At 36.1% G+C, this 14,541-nt stretch overlaps 3 protein-coding genes across 3 annotated transcripts; 2 read left to right on the top strand and 1 right to left on the bottom strand.

Annotated features, from left to right (window-relative positions):
• The first annotated feature begins 431 nt into the window (after nucleotides 1-431).
• On the top strand, nucleotides 432-4,432 carry LOC122282644 (putative beta-glucosidase 41). Its single transcript, XM_043094587.1, has 13 exons — nucleotides 432-1,017; nucleotides 1,123-1,189; nucleotides 1,280-1,338; nucleotides 2,087-2,162; nucleotides 2,254-2,325; nucleotides 2,405-2,492; nucleotides 2,579-2,834; nucleotides 2,956-3,071; nucleotides 3,158-3,381; nucleotides 3,489-3,520; nucleotides 3,599-3,701; nucleotides 3,796-3,904; nucleotides 4,035-4,432. The coding sequence occupies exons 1-13, from the start codon at nucleotides 901-903 to the stop codon at nucleotides 4,222-4,224; spliced, it is 1,509 nt and encodes a 502-aa protein (XP_042950521.1). The 5' UTR covers nucleotides 432-900; the 3' UTR covers nucleotides 4,225-4,432.
• A 930-nt stretch (nucleotides 4,433-5,362) lies between these two features.
• LOC122282645 (mRNA cap guanine-N7 methyltransferase 1-like) lies at nucleotides 5,363-11,020 on the top strand. The gene is made up of 13 exons (XM_043094588.1): nucleotides 5,363-5,703; nucleotides 6,034-6,173; nucleotides 6,270-6,338; nucleotides 6,446-6,517; nucleotides 7,434-7,535; nucleotides 7,745-7,801; nucleotides 8,225-8,363; nucleotides 9,280-9,344; nucleotides 9,497-9,547; nucleotides 9,818-9,880; nucleotides 10,035-10,158; nucleotides 10,409-10,470; nucleotides 10,592-11,020. Exons 1-13 carry the CDS (start codon nucleotides 5,628-5,630, stop codon nucleotides 10,691-10,693), a joined length of 1,122 nt encoding a protein of 373 aa, XP_042950522.1. The 5' UTR covers nucleotides 5,363-5,627; the 3' UTR covers nucleotides 10,694-11,020.
• Nucleotides 11,021-12,763: 1,743 nt separating this feature from the next.
• Nucleotides 12,764-14,095, bottom strand: LOC122282646. The gene is made up of 2 exons (XM_043094589.1): nucleotides 13,585-14,095; nucleotides 12,764-13,007 (listed from the first exon to the last, which is right to left on the bottom strand). The coding sequence occupies exons 1-2, from the start codon at nucleotides 14,021-14,023 to the stop codon at nucleotides 12,991-12,993; spliced, it is 456 nt and encodes a 151-aa protein (XP_042950523.1). The 5' UTR covers nucleotides 14,024-14,095; the 3' UTR covers nucleotides 12,764-12,990.
• Nucleotides 14,096-14,541: the final 446 nt, after the last annotated feature.

The raw sequence follows: 14,541 nt of genomic DNA, 5'->3' as shown, positions 1-14,541 counted from the left end.
GACCTTCACTGTCTCGAGAGAGAAACGAAAAAGTGGAGGTTTGTTCCTCCAACCTACTGATATTACTTCAGCATGCAAATTAACCAAAAATCTCAACGCATCGTTTGTTTAAAAAATGCCTCGACACATCAACAATTATTTTTTGTATAATGAAGATTAATTAAGACGTGATAAGGATAACAACGAGACGTTAATTAGTTTATGAAATCATATTGTTTTTTTTTTTTTTGGTTTCCAGAAATAGAGACAAAACTAGCATATCATTGAGAAAACTTAAATAATTAATTTATTCAATCAGAAAAAAGAAAATAGAAAAAATAAAGAATCAAAGAAGATAATTGGAGAAAATATATAGTCCTCTTCTTACCAACCAAAACCCAAAGTTGACGTAGACGGTGTGGAATTATATATGTTCTTCTTTGTTTGTACTTCAAACATATCCACACCTTCACAAAACACCCAAAAATAAAATAGATAAAAATTCCTCTGTAGTCTGAACTCATGATCATTTCTAACGAGCACCTGGATTCTCTGTACAAAATCGTATAACATGTGTCATCTCCGATCCTACTTTTTTATCATTTTTTCGCCTGGTTAGTAACCGCCCTCTCTTTCTCTCTCTCTCTCTCTCTCTCTCTCCATATATTATTATATTGCATAACGTGCACACAAAGGGCAAAGAAAGTTTTTTGAGCCAACATCCCCACGCCATCTTTCCGAGAAAAACTTTCGGTACAAGAGTTCCCGGAGTCGCTTTTGCCCATTTTCTCCTTCGACCACACTCTTAACCTTTACAACTAATATAACCAGAAATGCCTTCCTCCATAAAATGGTAACCTGCAATTTCTTCTGAAAACTCTTCGGAAACAATTCATATTCAGTCCAAAACCTCTGGTCACCATGGAAGTCAGCCTGCTTTTCTTTCTTCTAACCCGTCTCTTTGTGAACTCCGAATCAATTAGCAGAGTTGATTTCTCGGATGGGTTCGTTTTTGGAACAGCTTCTTCTGCTTACCAGGTACTACTTTCTCACCTCTGCTAGTTCTAAAATTCAGCCACAAATATAACATGTACACCATACATAGAAGCAGCTTAACAATTAGGGTGATTCTCTGTGTGCTAGTTTGAGGGGGCTGTGAATGAAGGAAACAAGGGAGCTAGCATATGGGACACTTTTGCTAGGCAACCCGGTAAGAAATCAAACGCTTATTTATACAGAAAAGAATACATAATTACCCTTACCCCTGCATTTAATTTCTCAACACTTTATGTTACGACAGGAAGAATTTTAGATTTCAGCAATGCAAACGTGGCTGTAGATCAGTATCATCGATTCAAGGTGCATTACAAAGATACATTTGTTGGTTTCAGATTATATTTTTTCAAGTAAAAGCAGCATATGATTAGGATTCTATTCCTTCAAGTTTATCCTTTCATAGCCGACAGGTTCCTACAACATATATGACTAAAAATAAATACCGTCCGGGACAGGTAAAACTTAAGGAGAAAATCATCATTGCGGTAAGAAATACTGATATAAACAATTCATAAGAATCATGGTACTCTTGTAAAAGTAAGATTAGTGAGATTATGTTGACAGTGATGTATCACCAACTTTGTAATGCAAGGATAAAGAATATGGGAATAAAACTCCTCCAATCCCCCTCCCAGGCCCACCCCAATAAAAATTAAATGCAGCAATTTGCATATAGTATATAATATTTTCAGTCAATACATGAATAAAAAATGTAGCATGCTGAGTCGCTGACCAAACCTGAGATAAAACCTCAAAATAACAGAGTGACAGTCACAGAGCTTGACCAAAATTGAGCCCCAATCATCAGGATAAAAGTAAGTGATGCAATCCATTCTTAGCAACCATAAACTAAACAATTTTTTTTTTTTATAAGTACGGTATATATTTTTAAAAAAATTAAGATTAAGACGACGATCGAGATGCTTGATAATGATGTTTAGCAACTTCTGTACATAGAGTACTAGGAGCAGACATTGGCATATATTTGAAAATATAGTGCAAGTGTGCAGTTTGTTGGTTACTGATTGAGATAAAAATTTAATACTTACAGAGTGATATAGAGTTGATGAAGGATTTAGGAATGGATGCTTACAGATTCTCAATATCATGGCCGAGAATCTTTCCAAGTAAGATACTATTCTGACCAAAAGTTACTTTCTATCTATTTTCCATCTTCCTCTGTTTATTACTAATTTCTACTATAATAACCTTATACAGATGGAACAGGAGAACCAAACCCAGAAGGCATAAACTACTACAACTGCCTCATAGATGCTTTACTGGAAAAAGGTGACACTAGAAACGTCAGATAGAAATTGATTTGTCTATGGTACAATATTGTTAAAGGTTAAGCTGCTCTTTCAATCAGGAATCCAGCCTTATGTAACTCTATATCACTGGGATCTTCCACAGATGCTTGAAGATGAATACGAAGGATGGTTAAGCTCTCGGATAGTGTAAGTAATACAAACCATATACCGATATATGACATTTTTGTGATTACCAATCAAGCTTCAAAATAGCCTCCTCCATTTACTTACAGAAAAGACTTTGAGAATTATGCCTTTACCTGCTTTCAAGCTTTTGGAGATAGAGTAAAGCACTGGATCACCTTCAATGAACCTCGTGGTTACTCAATCCAAGGTTATGACTTAGGCGTTCAAGCTCCTGGAAGATGTTCTCTTCTTGGTCATCTGTTCTGTAAAATGGGAAAATCGTCCACTGAACCATACATTGTCGCCCACAACATCCTCTTGTCTCATGCTGCCGCTTATCATGGTTATCAACAGCATTTCAAGGTACTCTGATTTGCATACACGACCCTTATAATACATAGGGAAATAATACCCACATGTGGGAAAAAAATCAGAGAATGAAAAGCATCTTTTTTTTTTCTGTTAACCTAATCGGGTCATTCAGGAAAGACAAGGAGGTCAAATAGGAATAGCGCTGGATGTCAAATGGTATGAACCCATATCTGAGAGTGATGAGGATAAAGATGCAGCACACAGAGCAATTGATTTTGGGCTTGGATGGTAATTTATTTACTAAAAGTAAACACGACATTTGGGAAGAGATCAACTTTCACATAGAAATAAATCTAACACAGAAAATGATCCAGGTTCCTTGATCCACTTGTATTCGGCGAATACCCTATTTCAATGAAGAAGCTTGTTGGTGGGAGATTACCAAACATTTCATGTGCAATCTCAAAATCCCTCGCCGGATCCTTCGATTTTGTTGGCATAAACCACTATACCACATTGTATGCCCGGAATGACAGAACAAGGATTCGAAAACTGATACTGCAGGATGCCTCAGCCGATGCTGCTGTCATTGCAACCCGTAAGATGTCAAAACTGTTATCTCATACACACGCACACTGACACGCGCAAGTAAAACAGAATTTGGATCGAACTTTTGACTGATAATCCACTAATCCGCTGTTTTAGCATACCGAAGTGGAGTTGCTATTGGAGAAAGAGTATGTTTCTATGACACCCACTAAAGCCTAAGATTCATAGGTTTGAAACTAGAATTGGCTCATGAGTTGTTCCTCCAGGCAGCTTCCCGTTGGCTACATATAGTCCCCTGGGGCATCCGAAAGTTGGCAAGATATGTGAAGGATAAGTATGGGAATCCCCCAATGATTATAACTGAAAATGGCAAGTATTTTCGTGGTGAAAAAGCTAAACATCTATACTGTTTAGAATGCAAATAAAACATGTAAATTTACGTCTTCAAAATTCATGACAACAGGCATGGACGATCCAAATAAAGCGTCTATAGCTTTAGACAAGGCTTTACAGGACGAGAAAAGGATAAGTTTCCATAGGGATTATCTCTCAAATCTGTCTGCTGCAATAAGGTAAATAAAAGTAACAACACCCCAGGCCGATTGCTCACCACATCTTAAATTGGGTTGCTGCGTTTTATGAATTGCTGTGCTATACATATAGGACTTCAAAACTACAAATTAATGCCATCTACAAATGCAGGGAAGACAAGTGCAATGTACGTGGTTATTTCGTGTGGGCTTTGCTTGACAACTGGGAATGGAACTTGGGCTATAGTGTGCGGTTTGGACTCTACTACGTGGATTACAAGAATAACCTGACAAGAATTCCCAAAGATTCTGTTCGATGGTTCAAAAGCATTCTCAGAGAAGAAAAGATGATCCAAGATTGAATTTACTTTGTGGTTGAATATAACATAAAAAGCCAAACACTTCAATCTATCATTTCTTTTTAACGAAGATTGCATTAAATTCAAAACAAAGTACAGAAGGAAGATGTGGGGGTTCCAATTTTAGTCTTCCCCGCTCGTGTAGATTCCGTGAGAAACTCCCTGTGTCTCTGTAACCATAATAAATTTTATGAAAGTTTCTTTATTTTCATCTTTCTTTCACTTTAAACTTGGAAATTAAATTATCCAGAATTTGATGAATATTCACATACATTCCTCTCACCCATCATTATTTTAAGAAACTTCTGTGTCGTCAGGATACGAAGTTGATAAGTAAGGCACTTTAGTCAAAGATAATACCTAAAAATATATTTTTTTATTCTTGAATAAAATGTAAACCTAGATTTTTTGAGCAAATAAAATAATGCATATATGGCTAAAAGTATATTTATGTATATTAAATCCCAAGGGGTTCTCCTAAGTAGTGAAGGCCTTGATTTTGATATATCACTCTTTTCAATGTTCAAGATTCGACATCTCATGAATGTAAATAATTCTTTGAAATCACACTCCTGGTGAACAGTCAACGACTTAACTATTCTATGTATGGAGTTTTTTAAAAATGCAGTGCCCGGGATTGGAAAAATAAAATATTATTTTGACTCAAAGATTCATCATTTAGTATGGGAGTTTTTCTTAAAAAGAATCTCTAAGAGCTGTGTTATACATAAGCACATACCACACTTTTTTTTCTTTTTAAAATTCTTTTAAAAGGCTTTTTAAATTTATTTTTTTTAAACTAATTAAAATCTTCTACTTATTATCCACATACCAAATATTTGATTAAAAAAAAAAAGTATGGTGTGGTTTGTGAGGTTATGTTTAAAATTTTTCTTGTTATCGCACCATATTTTTTTTTTAACTAAATAATTAATATATGGATAATGAGTAGAAGTATTTAATTAATTTAAAAAATTAAAATAAAATAAATAAATATAGTACATAATATGTGGATTTATATATAATAAAATTTAAAAATAATATTAAAGTATATAAAACGTATGACGTGGAGGATAAATATCATCCCTCATTCCCTTGTCTCCAAAATATGTTATTTTGCTTTTGGAAACTAATGCTAATGCGCGGTGTTTGGTCCTGCTTGCATAGTTTATAATTATACCTCCGTCCAAATCTGCCCAATCGGACACACAAAAATCCCTCTTTGCTATCTCAAGCTCGCTGCCGCCCCCCCTCCCTCCCCCGGCGATAAAGAAAGCACCTATACATTTCCCGTGTTCCTTGTTCTCGGAAACAAAAACCGCTCGATTGGTGCCAAACCCACATTCCATCCTATTCATCACAAACCCATAACCTATTTTTAATCATATCATTTTGATCGTTCAGAAATGAAGCGAGGGTACCCAGAATCTCCGTCGGCCTCTGTGGGGCCACCTCAGTCCAAAATCAAGTATAACCCTGAAGGTAAATTTTTGTCCTTTCCCCCGGTTCTGATTTGGAGGATTATGATGCTGTTGATAGGTTTTGAGGTTTAATTTGGGAGCTTTTAGTTTTGGATATGTGGCTTGTGGCTTAGTTTAGTTGCTGTGAAATTGGAGCAAAGACAGGATTTGTTGGTGTTTTATGTTACTGAATATTCTGGTTTCGAAAATAGCCACTAAAATGTGATTTTAATAACAACGATGATAAAGCTTACGTCATTTCACTGAAGTTAGTATCAGAGTTTGCCTTGTATAAGTTTAAATGAGCGTCAAGATCTTGTTTAATTGCAAGTGTTTTGCTCTGTGGTCTTAGGTGATGCAAACTTTTTAGAGGATGAAAGCACCAAGATTATTGCGCGGAAAGTGGCTGAGCATTACAGTGCAAGGACGAATCAGACTCTGGAAGAAAGAGAAAATAGTCCAATCATCCATTTAAAGAAACTCAACAATTGGGTTTGTCCTGTGATCTAATGAATTATGTTTTAAGTTTTTTACACAACATGCATATGAATGTTAAAATTGGTTGTAGTTCCTTCTTTTTTTAAACAGATTAAAAGTGTACTTATTCAGCTCTATGCCCGCCGAGGGGATGCTGTTCTTGATCTTGCCTGTGGCAAGGTACTACAAAAAATTCCCCCCCCCCCCCTCCCCCCCCTTCTTTTTCCTTCCCAAAGCACCGAAACAAAGAAAAGAAAAAGTAACTTTTTTCTTTCAATGTTGATCAGGGTGGCGATCTGATCAAATGGGATAAGGCAAAAATTGGATATTATGTTGGCGTTGATATAGCCGAAGGCTCAGTAAGTGCTTAAAATTTTCATATTACTGTTCGTTTGTTCACTATTTCTTGGAGATAGTATAGGTTTGGATATAATTGAATGCCCAAAGTTAGGGGTGGGCAGTGGGGCCCCGCACCCCGCTACCCCACCCCCGTTCGCCCCGCCCCAGCATGGTGGGGTGGGCAACACTGCCCCTCATGGGCGGGCAGGGAGGGCCCAACCCCGGCCCGCATTTCCCCTACCCCACTCCCGCCTATATATATATATAATATAAAAAAATCAATATTTATATATATACAAAAACATAAATATAAATATATATATTACAATTTGTTAGACTTGTTTACAAAGTATGCATTAGCAAATTTAAAAACTATATAGTTTAAAACTACTATACTACAACTTATACAAAATATGCACTAGCAAATTTAAAAACTACATAATTTTTTAATTATAGTCATATTTACAAAATTTAAATTTACAATTTGGATCTAAAAATATATTTATGATCACTTTTAGATCTAGAAATAATTTTTAAATATAGTGAAATGTAGTTCATCTTTGAAGTATAAATGAAGCGGGGCGATGCAGGTATCCGCCCCACACCCCACCTAGCGGAGCGGGGTACCCCGCCCCGGGGATGCGGGGGTGGGGGGACGGATGGGAAAACCCCACCCCCACACCATGCAGCACCCCTACCCAAAGTGGGGTTGTCTAACAACTCATTATGGTAGTCAGTCTATCATTGAGAGACCAAAATTATTTATCCAGTTATCATTCTTAATATGTCAATCTCCCATTCAAAGCAAACAGACTGATGAAATGGCTTGTAATAGTGCAAGTTATTTTGTGGCCACATTATGTACCTTTTGGTGCTGTAGAAAAATAATATAAATTCTTTTCATCAACCATCATTGTTTTCAGCATTTATGTGCAGATAGAAGACTGTCGTACACGTTATAATGGTGATGCTGATCATCATCAGCGTCGTAAAAAATTCACGTTTCCTGCCCGACTCATATGTGGAGACTGTTTTGAGGTATCTGCAGTTCTCATTATCCAGATTATTTAGTCTTAGCATGACTTGATCAGTGGAGTATTGTGTTAACTGGCATATGTTGTTGTGAACAATAGTTGTGCATTCTGTAGAACAGGAACATGAAAATGACTTTATGATCAGCTTCTTCAGTATAAGTTCATGTATTTTGTCAAGACCATAGCAGAAATAATTGATTTTTATGTTCTCAGATTCGCTTGGACAAAGTACTTGCAGATGATGCACCTTTTGATATTTGCAGTTGTCAGGTGAGTGATATCCTTTAGCTATGTTTGCAATACATTATACATCTACATATACACATACATAATATATATATATATATATATAAGAACATGGATGCTAAATCTGCAGAAACAGCAAGCTATTGTCTTGATTTCATTGAAATGATTATTGTTTGACTTTACCTTGATTTCTGAGTGAGTAAAATACATACTCTAGGAACTGTGTTTTGCAAGTGCATGTGTCAAGTTGTCATATTATGATAATAGTTTCATAGCAGACATGGAATCACAAGTTTTTTCTTTTTTTTTTCATGTCCTTGAATAAAGCTCAATATTGTCTATGTTTCCCTTCCAGTATATTGTGAAAATCATCTATATGGATATTTTTCACTTTTTCAAGGCATAGCTTCTTGGATTCTGAACATCAAAATTCTATAATTTTTGTAGTTTGCCTTGCATTACTCCTGGTCCACTGAGGCACGTGCACGGCGAGCCTTGGCAAACATATCAGCTTTACTTCGTCCAGGGGGCACCTTGATTGGGACTATGCCAGATGCCAATGTGATTGTTAAAAAACTTAGAGAAGGTTTTATCATGCTCCTCATCATGTTTACTTTTGTTGTTTAAACTGCAATATGAAAGAAGCTGAAGTCTAGAGTCTTAGAATTTCCTTCTTTCCTTGATTCTTTTTGTTTTCTTTCTTTCTTCCCCTAATTTTCTTTTACTTTTCTGGGTCTATTAGAGAAACAATTTGATAAAGAGCGAGTTCAGGGATTATGATTTCCATAAAATATCTAAATATATGAGCAAAGGCTTAATTAGCTTACTTCTATGTTCAAACACATTGTGGTGATCGATATGCTGCCCTTCTGATTTCTAGAAGACTTAATTTTTCTTGCTTCCTTAATAGTAATACGCAGAACGTAAATTTATTTTCTCACTTTTTGTGCATTACATCATGAAGGAAAAGCTATGGACCTCACCAGGAAACTAATTTGTTTCCTACGAGAAATATTTTCTCCCAAATGTCATCCTGTACATTTGACAGAATTAGCCATTGTGAGAAATTTGAGACTGTTTTCCCAGTACATTTAACACAAACTTTCATTCTAAACCAAGAAGTGAAGGGGAGAGGTTTCGTTTATTTTCTCTTTACCTTGCTTTCCCACTTTTTCTGCAAATTACATATTTTCTCCAACCAAACAAAGCATCAAGCTGGCAAAACCTAATGGTAGCTACTAGGGGAAAAATGGAAGGGTTCTTGGATAAAGACACTTGCTGTGACTTGGAAACATTAGAAGTATGAATATCACAAAAGTTTCTCTGAGTTTAATTTTGATTCTAGTCAGATTGTCATTAACCAGTTCTGAAGTCTGACAGATGATTTAGTTATATGAAGCTTGAAAATTTTTCCTAGCATATATAAGCATTGAGATTCTTGAGTTTGGCAGATCATTTTGTTCTTCAAGAAGAAATTTTTACACTCTGAATATGAAATGCAGCTGAAGGGTTGGCCTTTGGTAATAGTGTCTACTGGATACATTTTGATGAAGAATTTTCTGAGAAGGTCTTTCACTTCTTGCATCTACCCGGTCTTTCATTTGATTTTTGTTTTCTTCCTGTTTTCTCTGCTGTTTCTTGAAAATGAGGTTTTTTCCCCTATAATTTATTTACTGGAGATCACTTCTAACTTGACATTATCTTCATTATCTTGTGCAGAAATTCAAATCTTCTCATCCTTTTGGTATCAAGTACAAATTTCACCTAGAGGTACCATTAGTTATAAGTTTTCTTTATTACTTCTATTTATAATAACGTGTAACTATGTATCTGTATTGCTGTAATGTGAAAGGATTTGCATCTCAGAGCATGTGTGTATGTTGTATAGTAGTCAGTTAGGTCAAATTTATTGAATTTTTGCAGATATATCCATTGGATAGCTAATTGGTATTTTTTAAGCCAATTAGCCCAAATTTCATGCTTTATGGAATTAGATACTGTCCTGCCAATGGCATTTAAATTTAAACCCTTTTTTTGCAGGATGCTGTTGATTGCCCAGAATGGATTGTACCCTTTCACGTCTTCAAATCATTGGCAGAAGAGGCATTTATAACTTTGTGTGCTGGTTACTGCCTTTATGATATTTGTGGCAAAACTCTATTGTTACTTTCGTTGAAGCCTTATTGAAATAATTTAGGCATTGGGGTGCATAAACTTGTTTGGTCAAAACAACTTAACGTGTTTTCATTTTTTTCAGTATGATTTGGAGCTAGTTTTTGCAAAGAACTCGCATGAATTTGTGCACGAATATATGAAAAGGTCAGACTATGTGGATCTCATGCGTAGGCTTGGTGCTTTGGGTGATGGTAACCAAGATCAGAGTAAGTTTCTTCTGCCCGTAATTCCTTTTCCTTTCTCACTGGGTAGGAAACAAGTTGATCTGAGAGACAGACTCTTGTTCTAGTTGGAGATCGTTTGACCTTCTTATGTGATTTCGTACCAAACTCTATGCTTAAACTCCTTAAAAAATGTTATATAATTTTGATTTTTCAGTCATTCACCTCTGTCATCAAAGTGCTTCAGATCCACCTGGCCTACCACTGAGAGTACTAGTCTTGCTGTGTTATGCAGGTACACTCTCACAAGATGAATGGGAAGTAGCTTATCTATACTTGGCATTTGTCTTGAAGAAGGTGAGTACCTCACCCCTTTTCCGGCAGATATGGAGAAGAGAAGAACGAGTGTATGTAAGACGACTATATTGATACACGTTACAAAACTCTTGAAACTGACTAGGGTTTGTATTATTCTCAGCGAGGCCAACCAGAGCAGACACAGGGAAACGGCAGGAGATCAGACAGGGGGCAGATGCATATATCAAAGGAGGACATCATGTCCCTTAGTAGCGATTTTTAAACAATGCAATAGCACGGGTTGTTAGGGCATGGGGAAGCCTGTGCAATGGAGTGGTTTTGTTTTAAAATGCTCTGCCACCAATTTATCCGAATTACAGACTTCAGATATATCGATTCAATTTTGTAGAACCAAAATAATTAGGGTAGTATGTACAATCTGTCTTGCTGCTCCCTATAATTTAAGTCTATACTTATCAAAAGAGGAATGTTTAGAGAGAAGAAAGGCTGTGGTGACTGCAACCATTGCTGGATTGGAAGCCTGATGTAATTTGAGTTGTATTGGAACATTTACTGGAAATGCCATGAATTGCTCTTATTCTTAATGCTATTATGGATATCAATCAATTTATCAAACAGAGCCAGGGGGGTCCCATGTTTTTTCTCGGTGGATGAACGGTGAAACCATTTTAATAAAACGTAATCAAACGGAGTGAACTAAAAAGTAAAAACCATTGCTCAAAGGCATTCTGTACATCATCACATTGGATTATTTGTTTATTTTTTTAATAATTTAATGGCCAACCTAGCAACTTGCATTATTAGAAGGCAGGCATGGGAGGGGAACGTGACCTTTCAGAAGCCAATTATGAACACGAAAGGAGACAAAGCGACCCACCAACGGTACATTATGAAAAGATAAAATCTTTAAAAGATTAGAAATCTTATAATCATCAGGTCCCACCTATAATAATCATACAAATAAAATTGAAGGGAAAGCTAGAACAAAGTACTTGTACTAAAAAAACTGTGTGGTATTTTAATTGGATGGTAGTGATCATCTTTATGCATGCAAGCCAAAAATACTTAAACATGATACTGATAAATATATATATATATATATATATATATATTTTTTCTGTCTCTTATGTTAGTAATTGTTGTAGGTGAGGTGAGGTGGCAAAATAATTGAGCTACCAATTAGAGCCTTGATCTCTAGCTGTACCCAATTTTCTTATTCTTCTCTTTTGACCTGTCTCTGAGCTCTCTTGTGACCTGTCTCTGAGCCCCTCCATGTCTCTCATGCATTCAAATTTAACTGTAATGTCATGCCGAGACAAGTGTTTTCTTATTCTTTCATGGCAGACGGAAGCTGTTGAATATTATAATGGTACATTTTTAGGCACTTAGTTTTTTCAATAATAATAATAAAAAAGTTCCATAATGTACGAAGAATTCATTTTCTTGTATTTCGGGGCAACTGTATATATGATTGTGGGTCAAAAAGGCTTAAAATTAGGGCGGAAAGAACACTAAACTTCACACGAAGACAGACCATGCATGGTTCCAACCAAAGAAAGAAAATGATATATAGGTATAGTATTATATGTGCGAATGTTAATGTAGTGGCCGGGAGATAAGTCTCATGAAAGTGCAAAGGGCCAAGTCGCAACAAAGCAAAAGCAATGGGACAAAGTGATCGGCTAATAGGGTCCACCCCTAGCAATGTGCATGCGTCGGACCCACATAATATGGAAGACCAGTATTGGCGAATCTGATTGGCCCGCATTTCCCGCGTAACACAAAAGTCGCCAGGGTGATGAATGGAAAGATCATTATAATAACATGGACTATTCTTGGGGGGAAAAAATAAGAGAGTTACAGATCAAATCTTCATATAAAAATACAAATTCTTGAAAGGAAGTGTTGTCGGCACCACGGTCCACAGCACAGAGTTCTCCCGTGAGCAGAAGCTTTAATTTCCTCTTCCTTAATTCATTTGTCGAGGATCAATATAAACCTCGTCAATATGAAAGCTATGAAGATTCAAACGACTTTCAGATCAATCAAAAGTAAATAAAATCGTAAAATAATTATTTGACAATATTATTAGGATTTTCTTCATTCTGCTTGAGAAAACATTTGTTATCACTTCATGGAAATTCATGTACTTCTTTAGAACTTGTTATCAATTTCGATATTCTGTTTTAAAAGGCCGGTTTGAAAAACTTAGAGAGAGATGGGGATTGAGATACAGGATAATTAGATTCTTTAATTCCTTTGACAGTCATCTAATCTAATGATCTTTTTCCTCTTAATTAAATAGATTTAAACATAAAGGAATGAACAAAAGTTTGAAGATTAGAACTTATCTCTCTCCTAATTCGATTGGGACATCTGATTCCAGAATTCACATCTTTACAAACTATTACTCAACCTCTAATCTAATCCCACCTACGCATATAACTATCATTAGGTTATTACATCGCATAAACAAAACATAAACAAAACAAAGTACTTGAAACAGATCGACATACGTCTCTCTATCTCATAACCTCAAAACCTTTGATCTCCTTCTTCTCATGATTCTTCCAAACCTGCACTACCACATATATAGTTAGTTTTAACATATATAGTTCACAACTTAATAAAATGATATATATATATATGCACACAGATTTGATATTTGCACTGGTTCCCTTTCCTGAAAAAGGTTCTTCCACTTGTATTTTAATACGAAAGTTATTTCAAATTATTTATTTATTTATTTTTTATCAATTGTTATTTATTTGGTAGGACGGTTCCCTTTTTTAGGGTTGTTTGGAAGACAGAAAATGAGAGGAAATTAAGCATGTGTTCAGTTTTTGAAAGCACCAAAGATAGATGTAACTGGAATTATCAGCTATCACATGTTTCTGGAGTTATGGCTGCAGCTTCGTACTCGAGCTGTAACAGAAACAAAACAAACTGCTGCAGGTGTTACAAGCTCCAAAGCATACAAACAGACCAGGAGAACAAAGGAAAAGAAAAGAAGAGCAAATCACCCAAAATATATAGGATCAATTAAAACCAATATGAAAATTAAGAAAAAACCAAATGGCAAATGCTATATATGATAATTGAAGAAAATAATTAAGCCAATCTGATCTGAGACCCAGATACCAATTTACGTACCTTGAGGCTTACAACTCGGCGGATCTTCAAAGAGTGACAAAGAAAGTTGCTTGTGAGCGACACCTATGTCAAACAATATCAGCCCCGATCTTGGATCATCAACTATGATATCTTTCACTGGCAGCCATAGAAAAAGCTCTTCTTGGGATAGACCCACCACTCCTATGAGACTCCCATAGGTGAGATTAGCCCTCACAACACTGTCAAAATACACCCTGTTCTCAAACTTGGTCAGGCATGGCCCATCCAGAAAGACTTCTAGGGTACCATTTTCTAAGAGAGTGTAGGACTTGACCTCCTTGGGGAGCAGACCAGGTGGTAAGCCTTTGGAGCGAAGGAGGTCATGGATGGAGGAGTCGGAGAGCGAGAGAGGTAGAGAGAAAAGGATCAGAAAAGTGCAAAGGAGGACTGTGAAGTAGGTGTTAAAAAACTTGGCCATGGTTAGAGAGAGAGAGAGAGAGAGAGAGAGAGAGGGAGGGAGGGAGGGTTTAAGGCGTGGTTTTTGGGCAGAGCTGGAGGGAGGGCGGACACTGGAAAGTGGAAAGACTATTTTAAAAAGGCATTTTTGTAGACGGAATTCCGATTTTACCCCTGGTTTGGTGACTAGGTCCTACCACTGGGTTTGTTCCTATGGGTTTAATTGTTTTGTAGTGTACCAACTAATGGACCTTAATTAATTATTAGAGGTAAGGTGAATTATACTTTTATACTTTACGTGGGAGTCATTAATTTGGTGCCTTGCTTATTGTTGCATTTAAGCCATAACTTTAGCATATACTTTGCAAATTAAAAGGTAACATGAGTATAAATCAATTCATATATATTTGTTATTACGAGGTATCATATTCTTATCTAAAAAATATTATATAATAAACATGTGATTTAAAAGGTAACAGTATAAATCAATTCATCCTTATCACCTAACATCAAAGTCAATAATGGAATAAAAGGAAGCGT

The sequence above is a fragment of the Carya illinoinensis genome, chromosome 11, assembly GCF_018687715.1.
Source record: "Carya illinoinensis cultivar Pawnee chromosome 11, C.illinoinensisPawnee_v1, whole genome shotgun sequence".
In the NCBI taxonomy this organism is placed as follows: Eukaryota; Viridiplantae; Streptophyta; class Magnoliopsida; order Fagales; family Juglandaceae; genus Carya; species Carya illinoinensis.
This window is presented reverse-complemented; position numbering and strand designations above follow the sequence as displayed.

What these genes read in the sequence shown, in the direction of transcription:
- LOC122282645 (XM_043094588.1), top strand. Translation starts at nt 5,628, where the DNA reads ATGAAGCGAGGGTACCCAGAATCTCCGTCGGCCTCTGTGGGGCCACCT. An exon ending in AGTACAAATTTCACCTAGAG is followed by an intron (nt 9,548 to 9,817) that starts GTACCATTAGTT and finishes CTTTTTTTGCAG; the next exon opens with GATGCTGTTGATTGCCCAGA. An exon ending in TGGCATTTGTCTTGAAGAAG is followed by an intron (nt 10,471 to 10,591) that starts GTGAGTACCTCA and finishes TATTATTCTCAG; the next exon opens with CGAGGCCAACCAGAGCAGAC.
- LOC122282644 (XM_043094587.1), top strand. Translation starts at nt 901, where the DNA reads ATGGAAGTCAGCCTGCTTTTCTTTCTTCTAACCCGTCTCTTTGTGAAC. An exon ending in TGGTTAAGCTCTCGGATAGT is followed by an intron (nt 2,493 to 2,578) that starts GTAAGTAATACA and finishes ATTTACTTACAG; the next exon opens with AAAAGACTTTGAGAATTATG. An exon ending in TGCTGCTGTCATTGCAACCC is followed by an intron (nt 3,382 to 3,488) that starts GTAAGATGTCAA and finishes CCGCTGTTTTAG; the next exon opens with CATACCGAAGTGGAGTTGCT.
- LOC122282646 (XM_043094589.1), bottom strand. Translation starts at nt 14,023, where the DNA reads ATGGCCAAGTTTTTTAACACCTACTTCACAGTCCTCCTTTGCACTTTT.